Genomic DNA, 23750 nt, shown 5'->3' on the forward strand with positions numbered 1-23750 from the left:
AGACCGGTCTAAGAGGCCCGATTATGATTTACACCAATGGGCATGCAATCAAAAATCATACATACAAACACTTCCGTTTAATAGATCACATACAAGAGTACAAGAAAAAACAAATTCTGTCAAAAAAAAAGACAAAAACAAATTAAATTATTTATGTAAAAAAGAATATGATTAACACCAATGAGCATGTAATCAAGAATTATATTTGTGAAATTAATTAAAGAAAAATTTGTGATATAAGGGATGTTTGGCCGAGGTTAAGAGCCCGGCTTCGGAGTTTATAAGTTAGAAACAATTATTCGTACCCATTTGCGTAAAAAGTTAAGAATAATTATGAAAAGTTGAGAAATATACTAGCTTTAATTTCATAATTTCTATTTCTTTCTCAAACATTTTAATCACTTATAAGTCTTAACTTGTTTCTAATTCTACTTCACTTCTTTATTTCTAAGCAAGAAGCAATTATTTTAAACTTATCTAAATGGCCCCTAATCATTACCTAGAGAAGGTAAATCCACACTCGCACTTGTACTCCTTGTGCCACACATCTTGCTGTGAACTTTCAGGTCAGACAGCACAGCATACCTCTTGTGACATCATGATGGACACAACCGATTTGAGGGCAGATGTAAACCTTCTTCTGCACCTCCTGATCTGCCTTTTTCTTAAGCTTAAAGGGCAGATTGTGCCCTCTCCTGTGGAGTTGCAAGTTCTGTTCCCGAAAAAAACCCTTGTCGCACAGCTCACATACAAAACGGTTCTTGGCCGTAAGAGATTCAGGAGAAAGCGCACCAACCTCAGCATCAGGATCTGTCATTTACATACATATATCACATAATTAAAAACAAATAAACAGATCAAACAATCAAAACCATATGCCACATCTTATTCATTCCCTTTAAATCTCCAGATCAGGGTTTCACTAGAAGACATCTGATTTATTCAGATGTATCTTAAAGACACAAAGATAAAACCAAAAACATAGAATTTCACTAGCACACCCACACACACATATATGAGAGATCTTACTTGGATTTCAAAAGAAGCATCTGCAGTCCCAAAAGAAGTCATAATCGGGTGTTCATTGTTTATGGGCGGTGCATTAATCATGGGAGATGATGAGGAATTGGGCCTAGTCTTATCAATGGAAGTGGGGGGAAAAGGATGTGTGTCTTTCATGGAGGAGGAGAAGGATGAATGCTACATTTTTTGAGTTTTAGATGAAGATATTGTTTGGGATGAATGAGTTTTTGTGTGTCTTGATTAATGGCATGAAGGTGTCATTATATATACAATAAGTCATAAATGCATTAGGCCAGATATCATTAAGAAAAAATCTCAAACCGCTACTATTATTGTAATGAATGAGAGATATTGTATTTTATATTATAAAAGGTCTAGGTACATAAACTTTTACCATTACTTTTGACGTTATATATAAACAATTCTATACATATCGAATCTATTAAATTAATCCTAGATATTATCAAATCGCCATTCAAATCATCAATTGAGATATCTTATTATTAATTTTGAAACTCCTACATAAGATATCTTAAACTAATCAAAAGATATCTATTGAATGCGCCAGATTTTAGTTTGATCTTGATCATTTTTGTCCACTCGTGTATTCATTATTTCTCATCAATTTTCAACTAAAATTTAAATGAATTTTTATAAAACAGTTATTAGTATTTTAATCAGATAAATTACTTAAAGCTACGGAAAAGATATTCTCAAAATTAATATTAAATATTTTTCAATTTTTCATCTGAAAAAATGTTATGGTCAATATTCAGAGATTTCTACATTCATCAAAGGGTTTGTCTAGTGTGTGCCCATCACACATGACGAATTTTATATATTTAGTATATTTTGATTGGTGTGGTTGTTGTATATGTAGGGGGTACACTATTGTTAAGAAACTAGTTGAGAAGCTGCGCGTTGCGGCGGCTTATAAAAATTATTTTAATGATTCGATATTAATATTTGTAGAATAAAATAAATTTATGGCGGCCTATAAAAATTATACTAATGATTAGAATATAATAAATTTGATATTGTAAACATCTCGATGCAATACCAATATTAGTATATAAAATTGAAAATTTAGACTATAATTTATGAGTGAAAAAATGAAAATAAATTTCTACATGTAATTAACGATTTAAAGAACAACGAATCGTAATTTAAGTTGTGTTTTTTTTTAAAAAAAAATAATCATGTTCTCGCTAACATTGTCACGTTCCTCCAATTTCTTTGGATTGGTTGTGCACAGAAACATCAGTATCATGAGATGACGGTCTATAACTACCATTGTTTGCCTTGTTTGCAACAACCTTTTTTTTAATACTTGATAAACCGTCTTCACTTAAAAAGGTGTTTGAACCGAGCAAACAGATATTGTGAAAGTGTTGCATGAATACTATTTTTGTAATATTAGATAAAAACATGGTCTTGTGATCAAATGTTAAACTTTTATATTAAATGTAAGAATCGGTGAAGCTTTTGTAGCCTTTGTACGATGGCATAGAGGCTAGAGCCATGGACAAACTTTTGTAACAAATATTTAAATTTTGGCATTTCCGGTATGAATGTATGAATATATGTTGCGTGTTGACGAATATGCTTACATTTTGGAATTTAAGAAGTTTGATTGCATGGCGGGAAACTAGGAAACAACATGGTGGGTACAAACTAACAAATTTCTTTCTGAACTAGCGAATTTAAGGGTGGTACAAACTAGCGAATTTCTTTCTAAACCTACGACAGAAATATTAATCAAAAATAACTCTTAAATCCGTAGCAATAGACTACTTATTACGATGAAATTGTTCTGTCATAAGTTCAGAAGAAATTCGCTAGTTTGTACCCACCCTTAAATTACGACGTTATTTTCGTCGCAACATAAACCATTTACGATAACCATTTTCTGTAATAAATCCAGAAGGAAAATTGCTAGTTGGGAGTTGGGACCCACACTTAAATTATGACATTACCTCCGTCGTAAGGAAAACCATTTATGACAAACATTTTCTGTCGTAAGTCCACAAAGAAAATTCCTAGCTAGGACCCACTCCTAAAGTACAACGCAATTTATGTCGCAAGATAACTATTTTACGACGGAAGATTTTTGTCGTACATTCAGACAAAAAATTTGCTTGATGGGACCCACACTTAAAGTTGACATTTTTTCCGTCGTAACTTCGAGGTGGACCACAGCCCACCGTATATTAACTTGTTACGCAATTTGTGACGAAATTTATACAGGCGATCAATTTCTGAACTTAAGACGCGGGCAAAAGCGATGGAAATTTTTTGTCGTAATAACTACTATTTATGACGAATTTATGACGAATCTAGTGTTAAAAATCCGTTGTAAAAACTCGAGTTTATTGTAGTGTTTGTTAAATTCTTGATATTAGTCTTTCGTAATTTATAAATAATGATGGACATGTGCTTTGTTTTTCTTCAAAAGGCGAAGGTAACTTCCCTTCGATATGGGGATATAGGAACCCCTCTGTCTCTTCAACTTGGGTGAACGCCCGGGAGCTGGTGAGGTCCCCTCTGTCTTTTCAACTTGGGTGAACGCTCGGGAGCTGGTGGGGTTCGAACCTGTGACCCTTTAAATCAAAGTAAGGCCCCGTTTTCACTCGGACAGCTCTCACACTCGGTTTTTTACATATATTTTATTATACCCACATAAATATTTTTCACCTTATAATGCAAAATAAAATAAATTGAAGAAGGTTCAAGTTCTATGGAGTAAAAAAAAAATATTGAAGGATAGGAGTATCAGTCATAATTTTTTAGTTTAATTATAAATAATAAATTTGATTATTCACATTTGTTTATAATTTATTATTTATAAGTAGTTTTAAACATAATTATCAATTAATCATTAATATCTTTCAACTTTAACAAGCATTAAGATTATTGTTCTGCTTATGAGTTATGTTGTAGATAATAGTGTCCTACGATTTATAAAAAATTAAAAGACTAAATTATATTTTATTCAATTTTATGCTCCGATACTTGAATGTTTTTCTATACTTATTATCTTAGAAGGAATTGAACCAATTATCAAAAAGTCCGACTCACTCTCAGATTCCGGTCAAGGGTGCAACGAAAAATTATTAAATGACCACAGTCACTAGCTCCAATTTACCATAAACTCTAATTCACCTTCAAGTGTTTAAATGACCACTCCTTCTTGAAGGTTATCAATTATGCCAGATCGATTTTAACAATGGGTAGTCCATTATGACCCTTAAATAACCAAACAGATCGATGTGCACCTCGGTTGATCAACATACCTATTTTCATCTGATAACAATCCATTCAGGGTGCGATTTTTAAGATATCAACTTCTTAACACTTTACATTTTCTCAGGATCAAGTACCATAGATTAGAGTTTCCCATATAAAGCCTCTAATAAAATTTTACCAAGATAATTAGCTTCTCTTAATGCTGTTGATTTTTCACCTTGAATATCTGGTGGAGCCCTCATGAATTTAATTTTCAAATCCTTATTTTCATAATATATAACATGCATGATCATATCATTAACGAGTTTTGTAAACCTATCATAAATCTTAGTGAGAATCTCTCAAGATTTAGCTTCAAAATTCTCCTACTCCTGTAAAAGAAGAGATCTCATGTTCTTCTTCACTGGCTTGGGGCCTTCGCCGTGATCTCATGTACTCATTCCTCTTCACCGTAGAAATCATCGAATTATCATCCTTGTTTCCAACATGATTATAGATATTTTTTTTTGAGAATTAAATCAACCTAGTGTGATACTACTTGTTAATCAGGAGTACTTGTAAAAGGGGTCAAATGCAACTACTCTAAACTATTTCTCTGTTATTTGCTCCTTCCGTACTTCACAATTAAGCAGCAAGTAGTCATTTATACAAGAATATAACTAGAAGACATAAATCAACCAAGAATGCAATAAACGATGGTAACATCTCACATCGGTTAGACAAAGAGTATTTGGGCCCTTTATAAGCAAGCAAATAACTAAGGTATACCTTTGCTAGCACTTTTGGGCCAACCTGTGGTGGGTTGTTGGGTCCGATATGTATCTAGTTGTTGGCTTGGGATGTTATAAATTTAACATCCCGAATCGGTTAGATATAATCGGTTAAATAACTAAGGTATACCTTTGCTAGCACTTTGCATTGCTTGTGCTTATAAAGAGCACAAGCAATGCAAAGTGTAAGAGCCTCTACCCTGTATAAATACATGCAAACATTTATTTAGAACAATATTGTTCGGACTTGATTCTCAACAAAAGGTTGAGATACGTACGCATCTTGCTAAGAACCGATTAATTAGTCCTGATTACAACGAGAGCAGCCCCGTCTTGACGATCACCCTCATTGCTCCATACAAAACCTTGGCAATCGTTTCTTTCATTTAAATTACGAAGGTTAGAATTAGTTACTTTAGTTGCGTATTAATTACCCTAATTTTTATTTCACATTACATCTTAATTAGTTCCAAGAATTACATGAAAGTTAATGCATTGATGAGAGTATACAATTACAAACTAATAATTATTCATTGAGGAGACCTAATAATTAAGTCTTCATAACCGCCAATTTCTTATTCATCTTTCATTCAAAATTAAAACTTGAAATAATTCCACAAAGTAGATCAAAATATGTACCTTAACTTAAAAACTATATCAGTACATTTGCGTACTATTATTGTGCAGCTACGTCCTCGCTAAATCTCCGAAACCTTATAGGAACTGTTTTTTTTAAGACAGAAACATTGATGTTATGCCACAAGTCTTGCTTGGTAGGCAATTGGGAGATGATCTCCACGACTTTCATGTATTCTGGGAGAACAAAGCCAAAAACACTATATTCATTTTTCCATTCATTATGATTGGCTAAGCTGATGAAGAATTCTGGTCCAGAACCAATCCATGCAACTGATCCTCTGTTTATTTGGTAAGAGAGCTCTTTCGGGATTTTGTTAAATATGGTCCCATGTGCTTCTAGTGTTCCTTGGATCATCGCAAAAGGAGGGCCAAATGGAGCCTACAAAGAGGTTGAACTCACGAAGGTTAACACGTACTATAAATGAGAACTATAAGAACAAGAGGATGATTCAATACTAAATAGGCTACATAGATTAATAAATTCAAATGAGATATTCATATACATGCAACAGCTTATAGTACCTGCTTTGTGGAGAATGATACTAGTGAAAATAAATAGAATGTTAATAAGATAATCGGTTTTCTAAGAAAACGCATAAATATTCTTACATCCTGAATGTGGTTTCCTTCTAAATCCCATGCACTTCCCCGACTTTCTGCACGATACAAGTGGCAACCAGGACAGTGATGTGTGGCCAACAATTCGAGGATATAAGAAACCGATTGTGGAGCACACTCAGGAAGGAGCTGCACAAAATGTAATCTATACTATACTATAATAAGCCAACATAGGTATATTTTGTAGTTCCATTTTTTGTTTGTATTTTTTGGTTTGGTCGTTTTGTTTATCGTACAGAAGCTAATACTAAAACTCTCTGTCCTGCTAACATTCTATCTCTTAATAGTATTAGTTTTATAAAAAAAAACAAATACTACAAATTTCACAAGATACACTCATCTTTTAAGCAGACCCTGTAGTTTCACTTCAGCGCCTCCACCTCATTCTCTCATATCACTTCCCCTCTCTCCGACGTAGTTTTGCTTCCCGATTAGGGCTTTTCTCCGCCGCGCTTCGCAATCTCCAATCACCGATTCCATGGGCTCCGAAGAAATTAGGACTCTCTCTCGCACAAGTCGAGCTTGCCGCTTGAAGTGAATTGATCAAAACCTAATAGCAAAGTTTGAGTCGATAAGACTGATGCTGCTCTTTACTCTCCTTCCGGCCCTCAATTCCATCTGGGTTCTTTAAAATCTTCCTCTTCTGTTTAATCAATTTTACATCTATATCTTATTTTCTCATATACTAAACTGAATCTCCATATTTCGAAATGGGGTTTAAGATATATATATTTGTGTGTATGTATTGTGATTGTTGGTAGTTAATTTGGGTGTTTATAGATGAATGGTTATTGTTGTTGGTGATTCTTGAAAGACCCATTTGAAATTTATGTGTATTGAGAATTTTTTACAATCTTTTGTCAAGGTTCTGGTCATTTTAAGGGTTTTCAGTGGGAAGAAGGATAAGATTGAGCCGTTCTTTGATATACTTGAGTTTCTTTGATTGTGTTTTTGCTGGATGATAGTAAAGATTGGTTCTTTATTTTGCTAGATTGGAATGTTGTTTTTGTATTTGCTTGATTGGGCTGTAGAAAGTTTCATCATGGTCCTCAGACAGTTGTTAATAACCGCAATAAGGCTTTGATTCTGATTGAAGCGTGGGGGGAGTGAGCTTCGCTATTTGCGTGTTTATGAGGAGACGTACAAGGTATGTTCGTACCGCCAAAAATGATTGCTTAGTGTCAGAAACATGCAGAATCTTTAATTCAATGCTTCGGATTTCGTGTTCTTTACTGTTTCCTCTGTTTTATTTACTTAACTTATCACCTTGGAAATATGTTCTTTTTGGGCCCTTGGTTTTTTCAGAGCTTGAGGTCCAGAGGTATACGCTTTCCTGATCGTGATGGTGAAAGTTTGGCTCCTATATTCACTCCACCTCGTTTGACCACAGCACCGGAGCCAAATGCGAGCTTAGCACAACAAATGTATAATGAGGTTCCTGTGATAAGTTTTTCTCCCGAGCATTGCAAGAAACAGTATTGAACTTTTTTGGATAGTTTTGTCCCCCTCACCAGAGCAATTGTTCTCATTTTTGGAATTTTTTTTTGTGATTTTGATGATTAGGTGATCTGACACCGGCGCACCTGGCAATTGTGATGGAGTATGCATCTGGTGAAAAACTATTTGAACGCATTTGCGCAGCGGGTGGGCTTTCTTAACTGTTTTTTTAATTAAATTAATTTCCGGTTAGGTATTTCTTCTCTTAAGAGAGTGTTTGTCTCTATGTGTTTTATTAAGATGTTTCTTGTGGGAGTACAACCGCTATTTCATAGGCATGTTGTCTAGCCCCGTGATCTGTTTGTTTCAGCTCAGGCCGCTTACTTCTGCATGGTAAACTGTTTTGCTTGAACTAAAATTTGGAGAAATTGAAATAGATGAGATTGTTGGCATGCCTGAATTGCTTGCACTGCGTATTATTTACAAGCTTTGGTCTTACTAATACTATTCCAGTTAATTAAGGGATTTGTACTAGAGTCAGTCTTATGCTTAAATTCTGAACAACAAAAACCAAATGACAAACTCATTCTTTATGGTTAAAAAATAACAACAAATGTTTATTAGTGATTAGAACATTGTTGGATGCTACATTTGTATTTAGATTTGAGTTGTGATGCCAGTGCTTTATTAAGGTAATTAGTTGTAGATTTCTTGCAAAGTTAACCAGCCATGTTTGCTAAGGCTAAAGCATTGGTGGTTTTGTGTGCCACAAAAGGGATGGCTTTGCACACGTGCCTAGACAAATTAATGATGGAAACTAGGTGGCCAATGGCGTGACCGCCTCTTTGCACCACGAAAAAACTGTAAACGATATGTCAGTGTAGCACTTAATTTATAACTCTAGCATGCATTCATTCGGTGCAACTCTTTTCTACTAATCATCCAGGGACAGAGAGCTACACTGATAACAGGCCACCATTTGTGTTCCTATTTTAGACTCTGTTAATATTTGATCTTGCCTTTAGACCTTCAAGTTAAGACTTGCATTGTTGTTTTCTATTGATATTTTAATATTTTGGTTATTATTGCGTTGTTAGCACATCGTCTTTTTCTTTATATATACGAGAAATGCTAAAATACTTTGAATAACTCTCCACAGTTGCAACTGGAGTATAGGCACGTATACTGGCATGTATATTTATATGCATATTTTACTTATGGTTTAGTTAGGTTGTTGAATCCGCAATATTGTGAAATATTTCTCTGCTTTTATACTTGGTAAATGGTAGTGAAATGTGAAAAATGCCTAACTATAGCATGCTTTTACAGTTAAAATTGTTTGATTTGAATTGTGAAATCTGCTTTTTAATTTTTCAGCCATAAAAGGATTTAAATTGGGGAACAAAATAGACTTTTAATTTTCCCTCAAAAAGTTTGTGAACTATAAGATTCTTTTTTATTAGGGTAGTGAAAGACCATAAATTGTTTTTGTATATGCACAAAGTATGTAAAGAATATTTCAGGAGCTTCACTAGGAATGTGCATGCACTATTCTAATCTCTCCACAGTTATAATCTCCACAGGAATAATGAAATTTGATGGCTTCACATTTTGCAAATTGTCTTACTTTTAGTTGGACTAACCATGATGTTTCTTTCAGCTATTGGAAAGCTTCAAGCTATATACCAGCAGAAAGCTACAAAGGCAGAACACAATCTCGGAGAAGATGGATCACTTGCGTTTGCCTTCAGTCCTCTCCTCAATGAATCAATGTTGCCCTGACAAGAGCAAGGTATGACTACTCAGTTTGCTTAACAAAAATTTGACTTCTCCCTTCTTACTAAATTAATAAAATTTCTCAGCAGTTGCACAACTTGCTATCTGATGCCTAAGTTAATATTATATTATGGACTCTTTCGAGTTAATATCACTATATTCTTCCATCAATATGCGTAGTTTAATTCGGATCTTACACTATTTCCACATTCAGGTTTGTGTATGTGCTCTGTTATGTAAAATATTAACTGGAGCTCCCAGAGAGGTAAGTACCAATTGTTTTAATTCCTTCGTCCTTTCTTATATTATATGGATTCTAACCATGTTATTCCATACTGATTTAATTCCCACGTTGCAGATGAACTTGGTTGATTGGTTTGAAGTGATGGTTGATTGGCAGATGTGCTTTTGTAGTATGGTTTATATAGATTTTGGTACAAGCTCTGAGTTTGTTCCAAAATATATCATGTCTGAATTTTGTTATTTTCATTATATTATCAATTTTATGCTGCCTCTTATATGACTTGATTCACTTTACAACTTGAAAATATGGTGATGTTGTTAAAAAAAGATAGGATTATTGTGAGTGTCGAGAGATGTTTTATTCAGTTTCATAATAAAATGACATTGTATAAAGCCTAAGAAAAAATAAAAATCACAGAGAAATGCTTTGGCTTTGAGACTTCGTTTCCACAGGAAAATTTTAAAAACATTGAATGAGAGTTTGAGTCAATTGAGCCAGCGCAAGAAGAGTCTCTGATGGAGCCGGTGCATTCCTAGAGAAGGCTGAATAATTATTGGAATATAAAGTAGCTAATTATAGGTGATAAAGTAATCACATATATAATCTGCGGACAGGCTATATGTGCAACAATGTCTTTTTTTTTTCCAAATTCAAGTTGTCTGACTGAAATCTCTAATTATGATTATTCTTTTTTCCATAGGAATTTGGTAGATAATCAACTAAGTGGAAGCATATTACTGGAAATAGTAAGTGGTCAGAGAAACAACTCTGTAAGTGATCATGTTGTGTTCCTTTAGGCTTGGAATTCTTCAGCACTAATAATACACATGATGTATCTCTACACAACTTCAAACAAGTCCAAGCCCATCTCATAGTTACAGGTCTGTTTCAACACTCTCTTGCTTTTAGTCGTGTGGTTAAAAAGCTCTGTTCCTTACCCTCTGGAGTTAATTATGCAGTTGAGCTGTTTGATCATTTTGATGAGGCTGATGCTTTTGTCTGTAATAGTATTATAAGATGTTTTGTGAATTTGAATGACCCTTTAAGTGGATTGGGGTTTTATTATGAGAAAATGGTGGGGGGATCTGTGCAAGCCTAATCATTATAGTTTTCCGATTATTGTTAAGGTTTGTGGTGAGTTTGGGTGTGTTAGAGAAGGGGAAATGGAGCTAAGATCTCTGGAACTTCGAATGGTGTCAGGATCAAAACGTATCGGGTTAAAAATAAGTTACGAAAGCTAAAATCAGAATGTTATCGAAATACAGGTGCTTAAATTCACAATGCCTTTGCATATTGCTGGTACAAATCAAGGTGAACAAGAAAAAGCAGTTTGATAATTTTATTTAAAATATTCATGTGCTGATTGATGAACTTATCTTCAAGGACATCCGTATCTGTTTTAGGATTCAAATTAAAACATTTTATTACTGCAACATTACTTTGGTGCAATAAAAACTCGGATAGCATAATAAAACCCTGTTGCAGCAAAGTAGTGGTGCATTACGAACAAACCTGATTATAAAGGATGAATAGATTTTAGTTATGGTAAGCCTCTGGAAAGTGGGAAACCAAACAAAAATGCCATGCATCAAGATAGGTATTTTTTGCATCCATATTTTCAGTAAAATCTGGACAACTTTTAAACGATAAACCATTAGGAGCTACTTAACAGGTACAGAAGGATAATTAGATACACAACCCTAGCACCATGTATCATTTTATATAGATATTTCAAAGACTTTAAAGTCTGAACCAAACTTTCTAGGGCTTCATGTATAAATTGCATCCTCTGACAGAAAATAATACATAAACAACACCACCTCTAGCGAAGGTAAGGTATTCACAGCTTTGCTAACTGTAGGGAATAATTTCATGTTTGACCACATGTGGAGAAAAAGGGTTGTCTTCACTGATTTCCATTCAATCATAGAGTTTGGAGTTGAAATATATGTTAAGAATTTGTTTATTTATCTTATTCCATGCTTGAATAAAGTATAGGAAAGAAAGTAGATAAAAATAGCAAGAATGGAGACATTTTCATAAAAAAAAAATATTTTCCCCCTATTATTTTAATATTATTTTTTCTTTTACGACAGAAAGGCTATATGTGCAACAATGTCTTTTTTTGAAAACAAATTCAAGCTGTATGACCGTAAAATCTCTAATTATTATTGTTCTTTTTCCCATAGAAATTTGGCAGATACTCACCTAAGTGGAAGCATACTACTGGAAATAGGAAGTGGTCAGAAGTTTCTCTGCAAGTTTGATCATGCTTTTTCGGTACAGTACTGCATTCTTTCTCAAATATTAATGGTTGAAGAAATAATCGCATTTGATCATGTTGTGTTCCTTCAGACTTGGAATTCTTCAGCACATTAAAAATGCTGAGTTTTCGTAAATAATTAACTTTATCTAAACGAAAGCATCCCTAGCATTTGTGCTGAGTTTATAGCTTTTAAAGCTAATGTGATGTTGTCAAATTGTTTGAAGTGTACTTAAATTAATGACTTACACACTCTTCTATGCTATATGTTTTTTTTTACTAAATAAAATATATTAAAACTGAACCAGAAAGTTACAAATCAAAGGGCATACCCCACGAGAGAAAAACCAACTTCAACATTGAAAATAAACACAAAAGCACTGACAATAAAAGAGCCATAAGACTACACAGGCTACAACAGGACAGCACAATAACTCAGAGAGCTTACATATTAAAATATAAAATTATGAAGTTCATAATCAAGTCTAGCAGCTAATGAATATGGCATTTGTACTCAATTTGCTATGCATCTCCACCCTGATTTGCTTGATTGAACTGGCAGACATAAGACATCTGATTGCTGACGCTTAAATTGTAATACAGGTACCCTTTTATGGTGCAATGGGCATCGCCCTCAAACTACACACCTCTTTATTCAAAGGGAAAACCCGATGAGTTGGAGTACATGGTTCAGAGAATGAAGACCGTGTCCTTGAAACATAAAGAAGCAAAGGTGCCAAACGAAAGCAGAATCATGGTGTGGAAGTAGTCTTTATTATTTTATCTGTGATTTTATTTCTGGATGTTAGAAAATTAGTCTTCAATATTAGTGAGATGAATATGTGAAATAGGTATCTAAAAAGATAAAGCCAGTTTAAGATATATGTTTTTGTTAATTCTTGGCTATTTGTATTGTTTTCTTATAATTTTAATTGGTTCTAATTTTCAAGTCCACGTATCACATAGATATCTTAGAAAATGAAGCCATTTTGAGATATATGTTTTTGTTAATTCTTGGCTATTTGTATTGTTTTCTTATAATTTTAATTGGTTCTAATTTTCAAGTCCACGCATTACGAAAGTCCTCTGAAGGATATATTATATACATCAAACTATGTAAAATATCAGAACGAGTTGGGCAAAGAAATTGAAAAACTTAAATTATATCATTAACTATGAAGATTATTAACTATATTACCATTAAATATCAAGATTATTAAATTATATTTTAGAAATAGGTTATATTAAATAAAGTAATCAAAATAATTCTAACATTTTTAAAACTATTTCTTTTAATTCTTTGTATTTTAAAACTCACAGGATATTATAGAATTTTGTAAAAAAAAATATTTACAGCTACTAATTTCTTTCATGTACTTACACACACATATATAAAATATTAATAGATCACATATTTTAAAATATAAAATCAAGTAGTGAAAAAAAGAGAGTAAATAAATGCATAGCGGACAAACATACTAAGCTTTGTGCCCGGAAAACAAATGGTTGTGCAAGAAGAAACAAAAAATGGAGATGTAATGGTTACTGTTCTTTGATTTTAAATAAAGTATAATTAGGTGGGAGGCACCATAAAAATACAAAGTCAATATAACGGATCCGTACAGATAATTTTGCTAATTTAAAAATAAATAAATTTCTCTCCACTCATACAAATTTTAATTTTACTTTTAAAATTAAAAACTTTATATAAAGTAAATCCCCCCCCCTCTCTCTCTCTTTATATATATATATATATATATATATATATATATATATATATATGTATCATTATCGAATTGGTATTAAATGATCTATGTCCATATTGGATATCAACGGAACAAAATTTTTTTTTTTAATTAAATTAAGTTTATTAAATCTTACAAATTTTATATTATATTTGCACTAATTTGTCTTCCTTCAAAAGATTTATAAATATAATCTTTTTTTTTTGAGTAAATAAATATAATCTTTTATTTTCGTCTTATTTTTACTAACATATTTATAAATTAAATTACACAATTCAATTCATTATAATTAGATCAAAATTTAATATTTTAAAAATGACATAGTTACAACAGTACAACTTAATTTACACTTAAAGACACATTACTTTTGAAGAGTAATATTGTTACACTAACTATAAAAATAATTTGTACGTTACATTTGTATTTAAATACGCACGATTAACAACAAACAAAAAAAATATATTAAAAACTTATCATTTACAAAATCGAAAAAACATTTTTTTTCTTTATTAATCAAATACAAAATTAAGTAAACATATAAATTTTAAAAGATAAATTTTTATAGGCTCATGCGGAGCGGACAAACATACTCGTGGTTTAGTTAGGTTGTTGAATCCGCAATATTGTGAAATATTTCTCTGCTTTTATACTTGGTAAATGGTAGTGAAATGTGAAAAATGCCTAACTATAGCATGCTTTTACAGTTAAAATTGTTTGATTTGAATTGTGAAATCTGCTTTTTAATTTTTCAGCCATAAAAGGATTTAAATTGGGGAACAAAATAGACTTTTAATTTTCCCTCAAAAAGTTTGTGAACTATAAGATTCTTTTTTATTAGGGTAGTGAAAGACCATAAATTGTTTCTGTATATGCACAAAGTATGTAAAGAATATTGAAATTTTATTTTTTTGCTAATTTATAGAGCATATCTAAGTTATTTTGAAGTTTATGCGATCTTGGGTGTTCTTTTATTAAGCTTTTGTTTTTTTAAAAAGCTGGAGAAGAAAGACTAAATTGGAGTTATGGAGCAACAGGAATGACAAATATTGATTTGTTGATGTCAAAAAGTTTGATTATGCTTAGCAAAAAATGAGGTGTGATTATGATATAACTATTATTTCCGGTTGAATCAGTCTAATCCTTGGAATAATTAGTTCACTATTAAGTACATTTGTGCTTATGGAAATTCCGATTATCTAGAATAAGCATCAGTTTGAATGGATTGCTTGCTGCTTTTACTATTTGTTCAGATTGGGAGAGTGGTCTTCAAAACAATTTTAGTTTAAGATATCGTCAGCCACCTAATGGCATTTTAAAGCCCTAGGTCCTTTTGTCATCCGCGATGGAGAATATACTTCTGCGTTTTAGTATTAACTGTTATTCTTTGTTTTGCAATCTTACTTTTTTGATGACTTTATCTTTTAGAGGCTGCTTAAGAAGCATGGGTTTGAGAAATTTAGACAAGCTTGCTATCTTTTGACCATCTCAGGGATAAAGCTGACACCTAAAGCTGCAATTCTTTCATGTGGGTACCCGGGATCATCTATCTAGCTCCTAAGAGCATCTCCAATAGCCTCTTTATAGTGGCTCTTAAATTGTTATTTGAGGAGGATTGTTGTTTTGCTTGCTCCAATAGACTCCTAGTCACTCTTAAATTCCCTAAATTTCTCTTCTCTCTCCTCAATTGTAAGAGCTACTAGTCACTTCTAACTAATATTTTATAATAAATTTGTAAGCACACATTCTCTCTCCATCCACTTGCTTTTGTACTTATATGCACATGGCTTGCTTTTAATAATATAAAACAAAATAAAGAGTGAACATAAAGAGTATTGTTGGAGTTGAACCCACTTTAAATCACTAAGAGCTAATAATTTATATTATATTTAAGAGTGGGTTAGGAGGCTATTGGAGATGCTCTAAGTGCAGTTGCTTAATTTTATGGTTGTGTATATGGCCGTTGGTCATTTTGACAACCTCTTGCAAGATGTAATGTGTGATTTATAAAGAAAATTGTAGTGTGAATAGGTTTATTAAGGCATGATGAAAAGAGATGGTTTTTTTTTATCTCCAACTACAATTTAATTTTACAAGTTCTTGCCGTGCAATGTTGTTAGAAAACTTTCAATGTTGTATAGATAAATGAATTATTTACAAGGAATGTTGGCTCCTTTTTTAATTAATTGTTTTAAAAGTATTTTCATAATTTCTATTAGAAAAAAGAAAAGTCATATTAATTATTTCATATTCATTTTTCATAATTTTTTATTGAACCATTATTTTTTTTCAAGAATATCTAATTTCAAATTTTCCAAATGTCAGATATTTCTGATTCGTAAAGTATTTAATTTCAAAAGAAAAACTGTATTAAAAATATTCATGACCAAATTTTGAATAAAAAATTAACCACATGTGATATATTATATATGTATATATAATCCTAATTTTCAAAAAAAAAATTGAGTCCTAAAATATTTATAATATTTCGCGCGGTTTTTATGTTTTGTGCCATAAAAATACAGTCACACAACTAATGCAAAATTTATTTCTCAACACATCCACACGTTATTGATTGTTTTATACTAATATTATATAATATAGAAAAATATTGTACAAGACAAACTTTCAAAAGTAAATATAACCCATCGGTTAATATAATTTAATACTATTTTATTTAATTAATAATAAAACATTAATAAAATGATATTAAGCTTCTAAATAATAAAATTAAAATAATATGGTAGCCCGTGCTTCGCACGGGTTATAGGCTAGTATGTTATAATACATCAACAACTATTTTACATACTAAATGATTATATGTAAGCTTAAGAGGATATTATTCAAAAGTTGATCGTTAGTAAAAAAAAATCTAAATCTCAATATTTTTATTAATAATTATATACTTTATATTTTTTAGTTAATGAACAAGGAAAATAGATTTAACAACGAAGTTGTCAACCATTAATGTAAAAGATTAGGAATGTTTATATTGCTATCTCTTTTTAGATATTTATACAATGTATGTTTAAACCAATTCTTTAATTATAAATTATATGTTAACTAATTAAAAAATTCAGAAAAAGGGTAAGAAACGAACTCTAACATGCAAGAAGGTTGTGAAAAATAGAAAAGGACAATAGATAATAGCCAATTAACGTGTTCGAATATGACAGTTTATAAAGTGATAATTTTGCTACATATACAAAAATACTTAAATAGAAACTAAATAAAGACCAAGAGAAACAACCAATGACGTCACCTATCCGAAGCCCACCCTAATCCCACTCAATCCTTCCTAAGCCCACTAGAGCCCCACAAAGACTCCATATCTACAAGATCAAGAGCCCCCACTAGGCACCATCTCGATCCCAACAAGGCATACCTCGAAGTCCATTCCCGAACACTATAAGGCTATAACCCTTCTCCATTCTTTAATAGCAATGATTTTTATTCAATTTCTATTTAAAATATTTCCAATCGAGTAAAATTGCACACACATATATATATATATAGAAAGAGAGAGTGTTCTATGGAGACAACTTTTTTTGTTGGAGACCACTTTTTTATTATGCTGGATATGTTCAGCTTGCGGTACATATATGTTCTCTGAAATCCAAAAAAATTGTTTCCTATATAACTTTACTCTGCATATATAAAGAATGATAAGTGCTCCCAACACCAAATATGAATAGATTGAAATGGATATAATTATTATATGACGAGATATGTCCTTATGTTGTATGAAAAGAAATTTATCATGGAGGACCGCCCATTAAACCAACATTTAAATGCTTATATTTTTAGTACTAATTATTATATATTAACCTTCATTATGGGACTCCTTATGTATGTTTTTATATTTGTGTCCACCAAACGTGAAATGGGTGTGGATATGGGATCTGAGTTGATTCCTTTTTATTAAAAGCATACATTCACGTTGAGCATTCCACCTTCAACAAAATTTAAGATTTGTTTACAACAAAGAAGTCCATGAGCGACTTATTTTTATTTTATTCTAATTATTTTATGATACAGTCTAACATACATATTTAAGTGTATGTGACCTATGTGTAGTAGACACAATTTTTATGAAAGTAAAATAAAACATAAATCAATCATCACTGAATTTTACTTGCGCTAGGCTTACATGAGTTCCCGGGCGATCACGTTTAATTTCTCATCCATATTCAAATATCCTAATGTTTTTAAAACTAAGAATTTATGGATCTGAACATGTATCCAACACCCACACCCGAGTCTAAGTAACATAGTATATTATATAATCTTCTGCAAACCGCCTGTGCGGGTTGGTTCGCGGTTTTAGTAAAAAACCGCACCGCTCGCACCGTGAACACCCCTAGTGGCACCATATCAACACAAACATCAACACAGGTTGATTGGCCATAAATGGATGCTGAAGCATTAGCCAAAATTCACCTTGCAGTTACAGATACAATTTTTCCTAGAATAATGAACGCTACTTCATCAAGAAAAAACATGAGATATCTTGAAAGCTGAATTTGAAGGAAACGAGAAAATCACAACAATCAAACTCCAGGCTCTTAGACGTGAATTCGAGAATCTCAAGATGAAAGATTGAGAACTAATTAAGGATTATTCTTCTCGAATAATTAAGTTAGTAAACGAATTAAAATCGAATGGTGAGAATATTGTTGACGAAAGAGTTGTGTAAAAAATATTGGTTAGTTTGTCCGAGAAATTTGATACAGTTGTGACTGTGGTAGAAAAATCTAAGGATCTCACGCAGTTAACTATCTCGGAATTAATAGTATCATTACAAATTCATGAGGATAGGATCTCTCAAAGAGATGAAGCATCTGGAGAGGGAGCTTTCCAAATAAAGCACAAAAGATCCTCCTTCAAAAGAAACAAAAAAGGAGGCATATCAAGTCAATGTAGCCCTATCTATGCCAAAGATGGTGAAAAAAGGAGTAAGTTTTCTCCATGTTCAATATGCAAAAAAACAAATCATGCTGAAAAGAATTGATGGCACAAGGGAAAACGCCAATATGTCCGGCTTATTGACAGCGGATGCATAAATCATTTATTCACCAAAATAGACTCCTCTAATAAAGTTCCAGTAAGAATGGGCAATGGAGCCATGGTGACATCTAAAGGTAAAGGTACAGTTTTTATTCAAACAAAGAAAAGTCAAAGGCAAATTAAAGACGTTTGCTATGTCCCTAATCTAGATCAAAATCTACTCAGTGTTCCTCAAATGATGGAAAATGGATATTCAATCCATTTTCAAGTGATATCTATGATCCAAAAGGAAATAACATCGCTTGCATAAAATGCAACAAAATTGTTTTCACATTCATTCATTGACAATATAAAACACAAGAAATGCCTATGGCAGCCGAAGCAGACGAGCTAATGTGGTTATGGCACAAACGGTTTGGGCATAGTAATTCCAAAGGTTTAAAGTTTCTTTCTAACAAAAATATGGTCAAAGGGCTTCCTTTAATCTCTGAAATTATTGGTGTATGCGATGCATGTGAGCTGGGAATATTGTCCAGAAAGTCGTTCCCTTTCGGTTAGGCGTGGAGAGCAACGAAGAGATTAGAGTTAGTACACACGAATGTGTGTGGTCCCATGAGAACTACTGAACTTGACAATTAGTTCGGGATTTTCAGTAGATTTGAACCAAATTCTATAATCTGTTGTGCCTTTTGCATACCGCAGTACTCTTTTTACTGCTTTCATGTGCACTTCTTTCCGCTCTTGCATAAACCTGGATAGTATACTTGTAACATACATTAAATCTGGCCTGGTAGCTGTTAAATACAATAAACTGCCTATTATACTTCTGTAACGTTTAGAATCATTTTCTTCTTAATCATCATCTTTGCTCAATTTTTCGTTTTGAGCTAGGGGAGTTACAATTGGATTGCATTTATCCATGTTGAACTACTTTAAGATGATATTTGCATATCTTTCTGGACAAATGAAGATGCCTTCTTTTCTTTGATCAATCTCCATTTCTAGAAAGTAATTCATCATACCCAGGTCTGTCATCTCAAACATTTTCATCATTTGTTCCTTAAAATTATTGATCATTGTCAAGTTACTTCCAGTAACAATGAGATCATCGACATAAAGGGAAAGAACTAATATATCAGGTCCTTCCACTTTGATGTATAGTGTAGCTTCATATGGACTTTTCTTAAATCCTTTCTGATGAAAATATTTGCCAGTTCAACTATACCATGCTCGTGGAGCTTGCTTAAGTCCATACAAAGCCTTTTTTAATCTTAAGACTTTGTCCTCCTTTCCTTTATTATGAATCATGGTGGTTGTTCTATATAGATTTCTTCTTCCAGGAATCCATTTAGAAATGCATATTTTACATCGAGCTGGTAGATATTCCATTTACATTATGTGGAAAGAGTTAGTATTGTGTTCTGATTGTATCCTGTCTTGAAACGTGCGCAAAAGTTTCGTTATAATCTACTCCAAATTGTTGTGAGTAGCCTTTCACGACTAGTCTTGCTTTGTATTTTTGAACAAAACCATCTGGATTTTGCTTGATTTTGTATACCCACTTTAAGCCAATAGTTTCCTTGTGTGGTGCGGTGGTTTATCAGCTAACACCCATGTATGGTTCTTTTCAATCATAGATATTTCTTGTTTCATTGCAGCTCTCCATTCTTTGTGCTGAGCTACCTGCTCATAATTATTTGGTTCATCCGAGACAAAGTAATAGAACTGAACTTGCTCGGGATTTAGATCAAGTATTCTGTCTATATTTTCGTATAGATCATAAAGCCTTCGAGTTTTTAAAGGTGGTTAATCCGAAAAACAGTCATACTCATATCTTGGTGAGTCTGGATTGCCATGTGAAGGAGTTCTCATGAGACCACACACATCTGTGTGTACTAACTCTAATCTCTTCATTGCTCTCCACGCTTGACGGGAAGGGAACGACTTTCTGGACATTTTTCCCAACTAACATGCATCGCATACACCAGTAATTTCAGAGATTGGAGGAAGCCCTTTGACCATATTTTTGTCCGAAAGAAACTTTAAACCTTTTGAATTACTATGCCCAAACCGTTCGGGCCATAACCACATTGGCTCATCTGCTTTGGCTGCCATAGACATTTCTTGTATTTTATATTGCCAATGAATGGGAAAACATTTTTGTTGCATTTTTATGCAAGCGATGTTATTTCCTTTTGGATCATAGATTTCACAAGTGTCTTTCAAAATGGATTGAATATCCATTTTCTATCATTCGAGGAACACTTAGTAGATTTTGATCCAGATTAGGGATATAAAGAACGGCTTTAATTTGCCTTTCACCTTTTTTTGTTTGAATAGAGACTGTACATTTACCTTCAGATTTCACCATGGCTCCATTGCCCATTCTTCCAGGAACTTTAATAGAGGATTCTATTTTGGTGAATACATGAGAGTGTCTGGTCATATGATTTGTGCATCCGCTGTCAATAAACCCGACATCCTTTTGATTATTTGCATTTTGACATGCATAGAATAGATGATTTTCATCATTCATCATTTTTGATCTTCCTGCTTGCTGGCTTTTTAGTCTACACTCATTTTCAGTGTGGTTGAATTTCTTGCAGTAATTGCATTGGCGTTTCTCTTGTGCCCGCTATTCTTTTCTGCGTGATTTGTTTTCTTGCATATTGAACATGGAGAAAACTTACTCCTTTTTTCACCATATTTGGCATAGATAGGACTACATTGATTTGATATGCCCCTTTTTGTTTATTTTTTATTTTGAAGGAGGATATTTTGTGATTTGTCTGGAAAGCTCGTTCTCTAGATGCTTCATCTCTTCGAGACATCTTATCCTCGTGAATTTGTTTTGATACTATTAATTCCGAGATAGTTAACTGCGTGAGAACCTTAGATTCTTCTATCACAGTAAAAACTGTATCAAATTTCTCGGACAAACTAACCAGTATTTTTACACAACTTTATCGTTAGCAATATTCTCACCATTCGATTTTAATTCTTTTACTAACTTAATTATTCGAGAAGAATAATCCTTAATTAGTTCTCAATCTTTCATCTTGAGATTCTCGAATTCAGGTCTAAGAGCCTGGAGTTTGATTGTTGTGATTTTCTCGTTTCCTTCAAATTCAGCTTTTAAGATATCTCATGTTTGCTTTGATGAAGTAGCGTTCATTATTCTAGGAAAAACTGTATCGGTAACTGCAAGGTGAATTTTGGCTAATGCTTCAGCATCCCTTTATGGTCAGTCAACCTGTGTTGATGTTTGTGTTGATATGGTGCCACTAGGGGTGTTCACTTAGGGTGTTCATGGTGCGGGCGGTGCGGTTTTTCCTAAAACCGTGAACCAACCCGCGCATGCGGTTTGAGAAAATTCGTAAACCGCAACCGCACCGCGTAATATAAGAACCGAGTAAACCATACCACAAAATTGCGTTACGGTGTGGTGCGGTTTGTGTGGTTTATACATTCAAAAAATTTGTACTTTTGAGTGACAATATAAATATAATTTTAATTTATTCTAAATTAATTTTTATATTACATTTATATATATATATATATACAAATTTAGAGTTTCGATAATCAAAAGAAATATAAAGTAAAATATACGTATGATAATGATGAAGATGAAAAGATTTCAAAAAACTAACAAATTACTTTACAAAAAAAAGATATAATTATAATATTTAATTTGTCGTCTTAGAACTAACCTTAATTTATATTGTAAAATTATTAAAATTCAGTTGAGTAACTTGAACATATATTTATACACACATACATAGGATATAACATCATAATAAATAATCTATCTATATAATATAAATATTTGTAATTATATGTGATATATTTTTATATATTAAACAATAGCGGTGTGGTTCAAACCGCGCTTGTATAATATCAAACCGCAACCCGCACCGCGCCACGCGGTTTGTTTAAATTTTAACCCACAACCGCATCACAAAAAATAAAAACCGCGTTTTGCGGTGTGGAGCGGAACGGTGCGGGCAGTTTATGCGGTTCGTGCGGTTTGATAAATACCCCTAGGTGCCACTATCACCATTTTGGGGTATGCCTGTTTCCACAACATTCCATAGGTTTGGGGTTGCTTGCAGAATAACTTTCATTTAATGCTCAAAAACTTGTAATTTTCATCATTAAAGATGGGAATAACTTGTTGCTGATTTGAACTAGAAAATGCAATTATTATATAATTTTGCAGAAGTAAGATATAGGCCTTCTTGATCTTGAGGCTCTGATACCAAATGTTAGATATTTTAGATAATTGTGCTGATAATGCAGAAAAGATAAAAGACAATAAAATGTGTTTATAAAAATATAACTCTTCTTCTTGATTGATTAAAAATTATACAACCCTATTTATATTATTGGGTTGAATATAAATACAGTAAACTTATACCTATACCACCACTTATATTGGTGGTTGTTATTTATTTTGGTTTACAGCCATTATTATTAAAGGTTTATATTTAATGAACATAAACCTGTATTTTATTTACCAAGTAAAGAAATTATTCACTGTTTAACAGTAGATGATATGAAGAGCACTTCAGGATATGTGTTCTCGCTTGGAAATGGTGTATTTTCATGGCTAAGTCAAAACAAGATACAATTACACAATCAACAGCTGATCTGGAGTATATAGCTGCATGTGCAGCAGTCAATCAAGCAATATGGCTTAGAAGAATACTTTCAGAATTGGGTGAAAAACAAAGTTCGGCTACAAAAATATATTGTGACAGCACATGGGCAATTGCTATTGCAAAGAACTGATAAGCGTGAATTTTATCTTAATAGTGTCCCTGTATTTTAGTTATTTTGTACTTAATTGGATTTTTATTTAATAAATATTAATGTTTTATTGTAGGATGCAAGGAATTCTAATCAAATATGGAGTGGAGTTTAAATAGCAAGAATTGGTGATTAATTCGAATAAAATTCGGATTTTAAGGCCAGCTCCGCAGCAT

The 23750-nt window shown here is 32.6% G+C and overlaps 2 protein-coding genes across 7 annotated transcripts in view; one reads left to right on the plus strand and one right to left on the minus strand.

Annotated features, from left to right (window-relative positions):
• Positions 1-5589: 5589 nt before the first annotated feature.
• The window catches only part of LOC108202688 (uncharacterized), a 34602-nt gene continuing 16441 nt past the window's right edge, over positions 5590-23750 (minus strand). For both annotated transcript variants that reach the window (XM_064084690.1, XM_017371204.2), the window contains 2 exons: positions 6288-6425; positions 5590-6057 (listed from right to left, as the gene is read on the minus strand). In XM_064084690.1, coding sequence (XP_063940760.1) covers positions 5716-6057; positions 6288-6425 — 480 coding nt within the window. In that variant the 3' untranslated portion in view covers positions 5590-5715. The remainder of the gene's footprint in view (positions 6058-6287; positions 6426-23750) is intronic.
• LOC108202689 (uncharacterized) lies at positions 6602-12965 on the plus strand. Of its 5 annotated transcripts, none has more exons than XR_010287676.1 (10): positions 6602-7443; positions 7602-7720; positions 7860-7940; positions 8034-8126; positions 9394-9525; positions 9724-9774; positions 9868-9943; positions 10454-10634; positions 11943-12033; positions 12620-12965. XR_010287676.1 is itself a non-coding variant. In XM_064084674.1 (9 exons), exons 3-7 carry the CDS (start codon positions 7899-7901, stop codon positions 10462-10464), a joined length of 312 nt encoding a protein of 103 aa, XP_063940744.1. In that variant the 5' UTR covers positions 6603-7443; positions 7602-7730; positions 7860-7898; the 3' UTR covers positions 10465-10634; positions 11943-12033; positions 12620-12965. The 5 variants fall into 5 exon arrangements, 3 of the variants coding, with proteins under 3 accessions (XP_063940742.1, XP_063940743.1, XP_063940744.1); XR_010287675.1 differs by having other exon boundaries at positions 6603-7443; positions 7602-7730; XM_064084674.1 differs by lacking the exon at positions 8034-8126 and having other exon boundaries at positions 6603-7443; positions 7602-7730.

This window comes from Daucus carota, chromosome 9 (assembly GCF_001625215.2).
Source record: "Daucus carota subsp. sativus chromosome 9, DH1 v3.0, whole genome shotgun sequence".
Lineage (NCBI taxonomy): Eukaryota > Viridiplantae > Streptophyta > Magnoliopsida > Apiales > Apiaceae > Daucus > Daucus carota.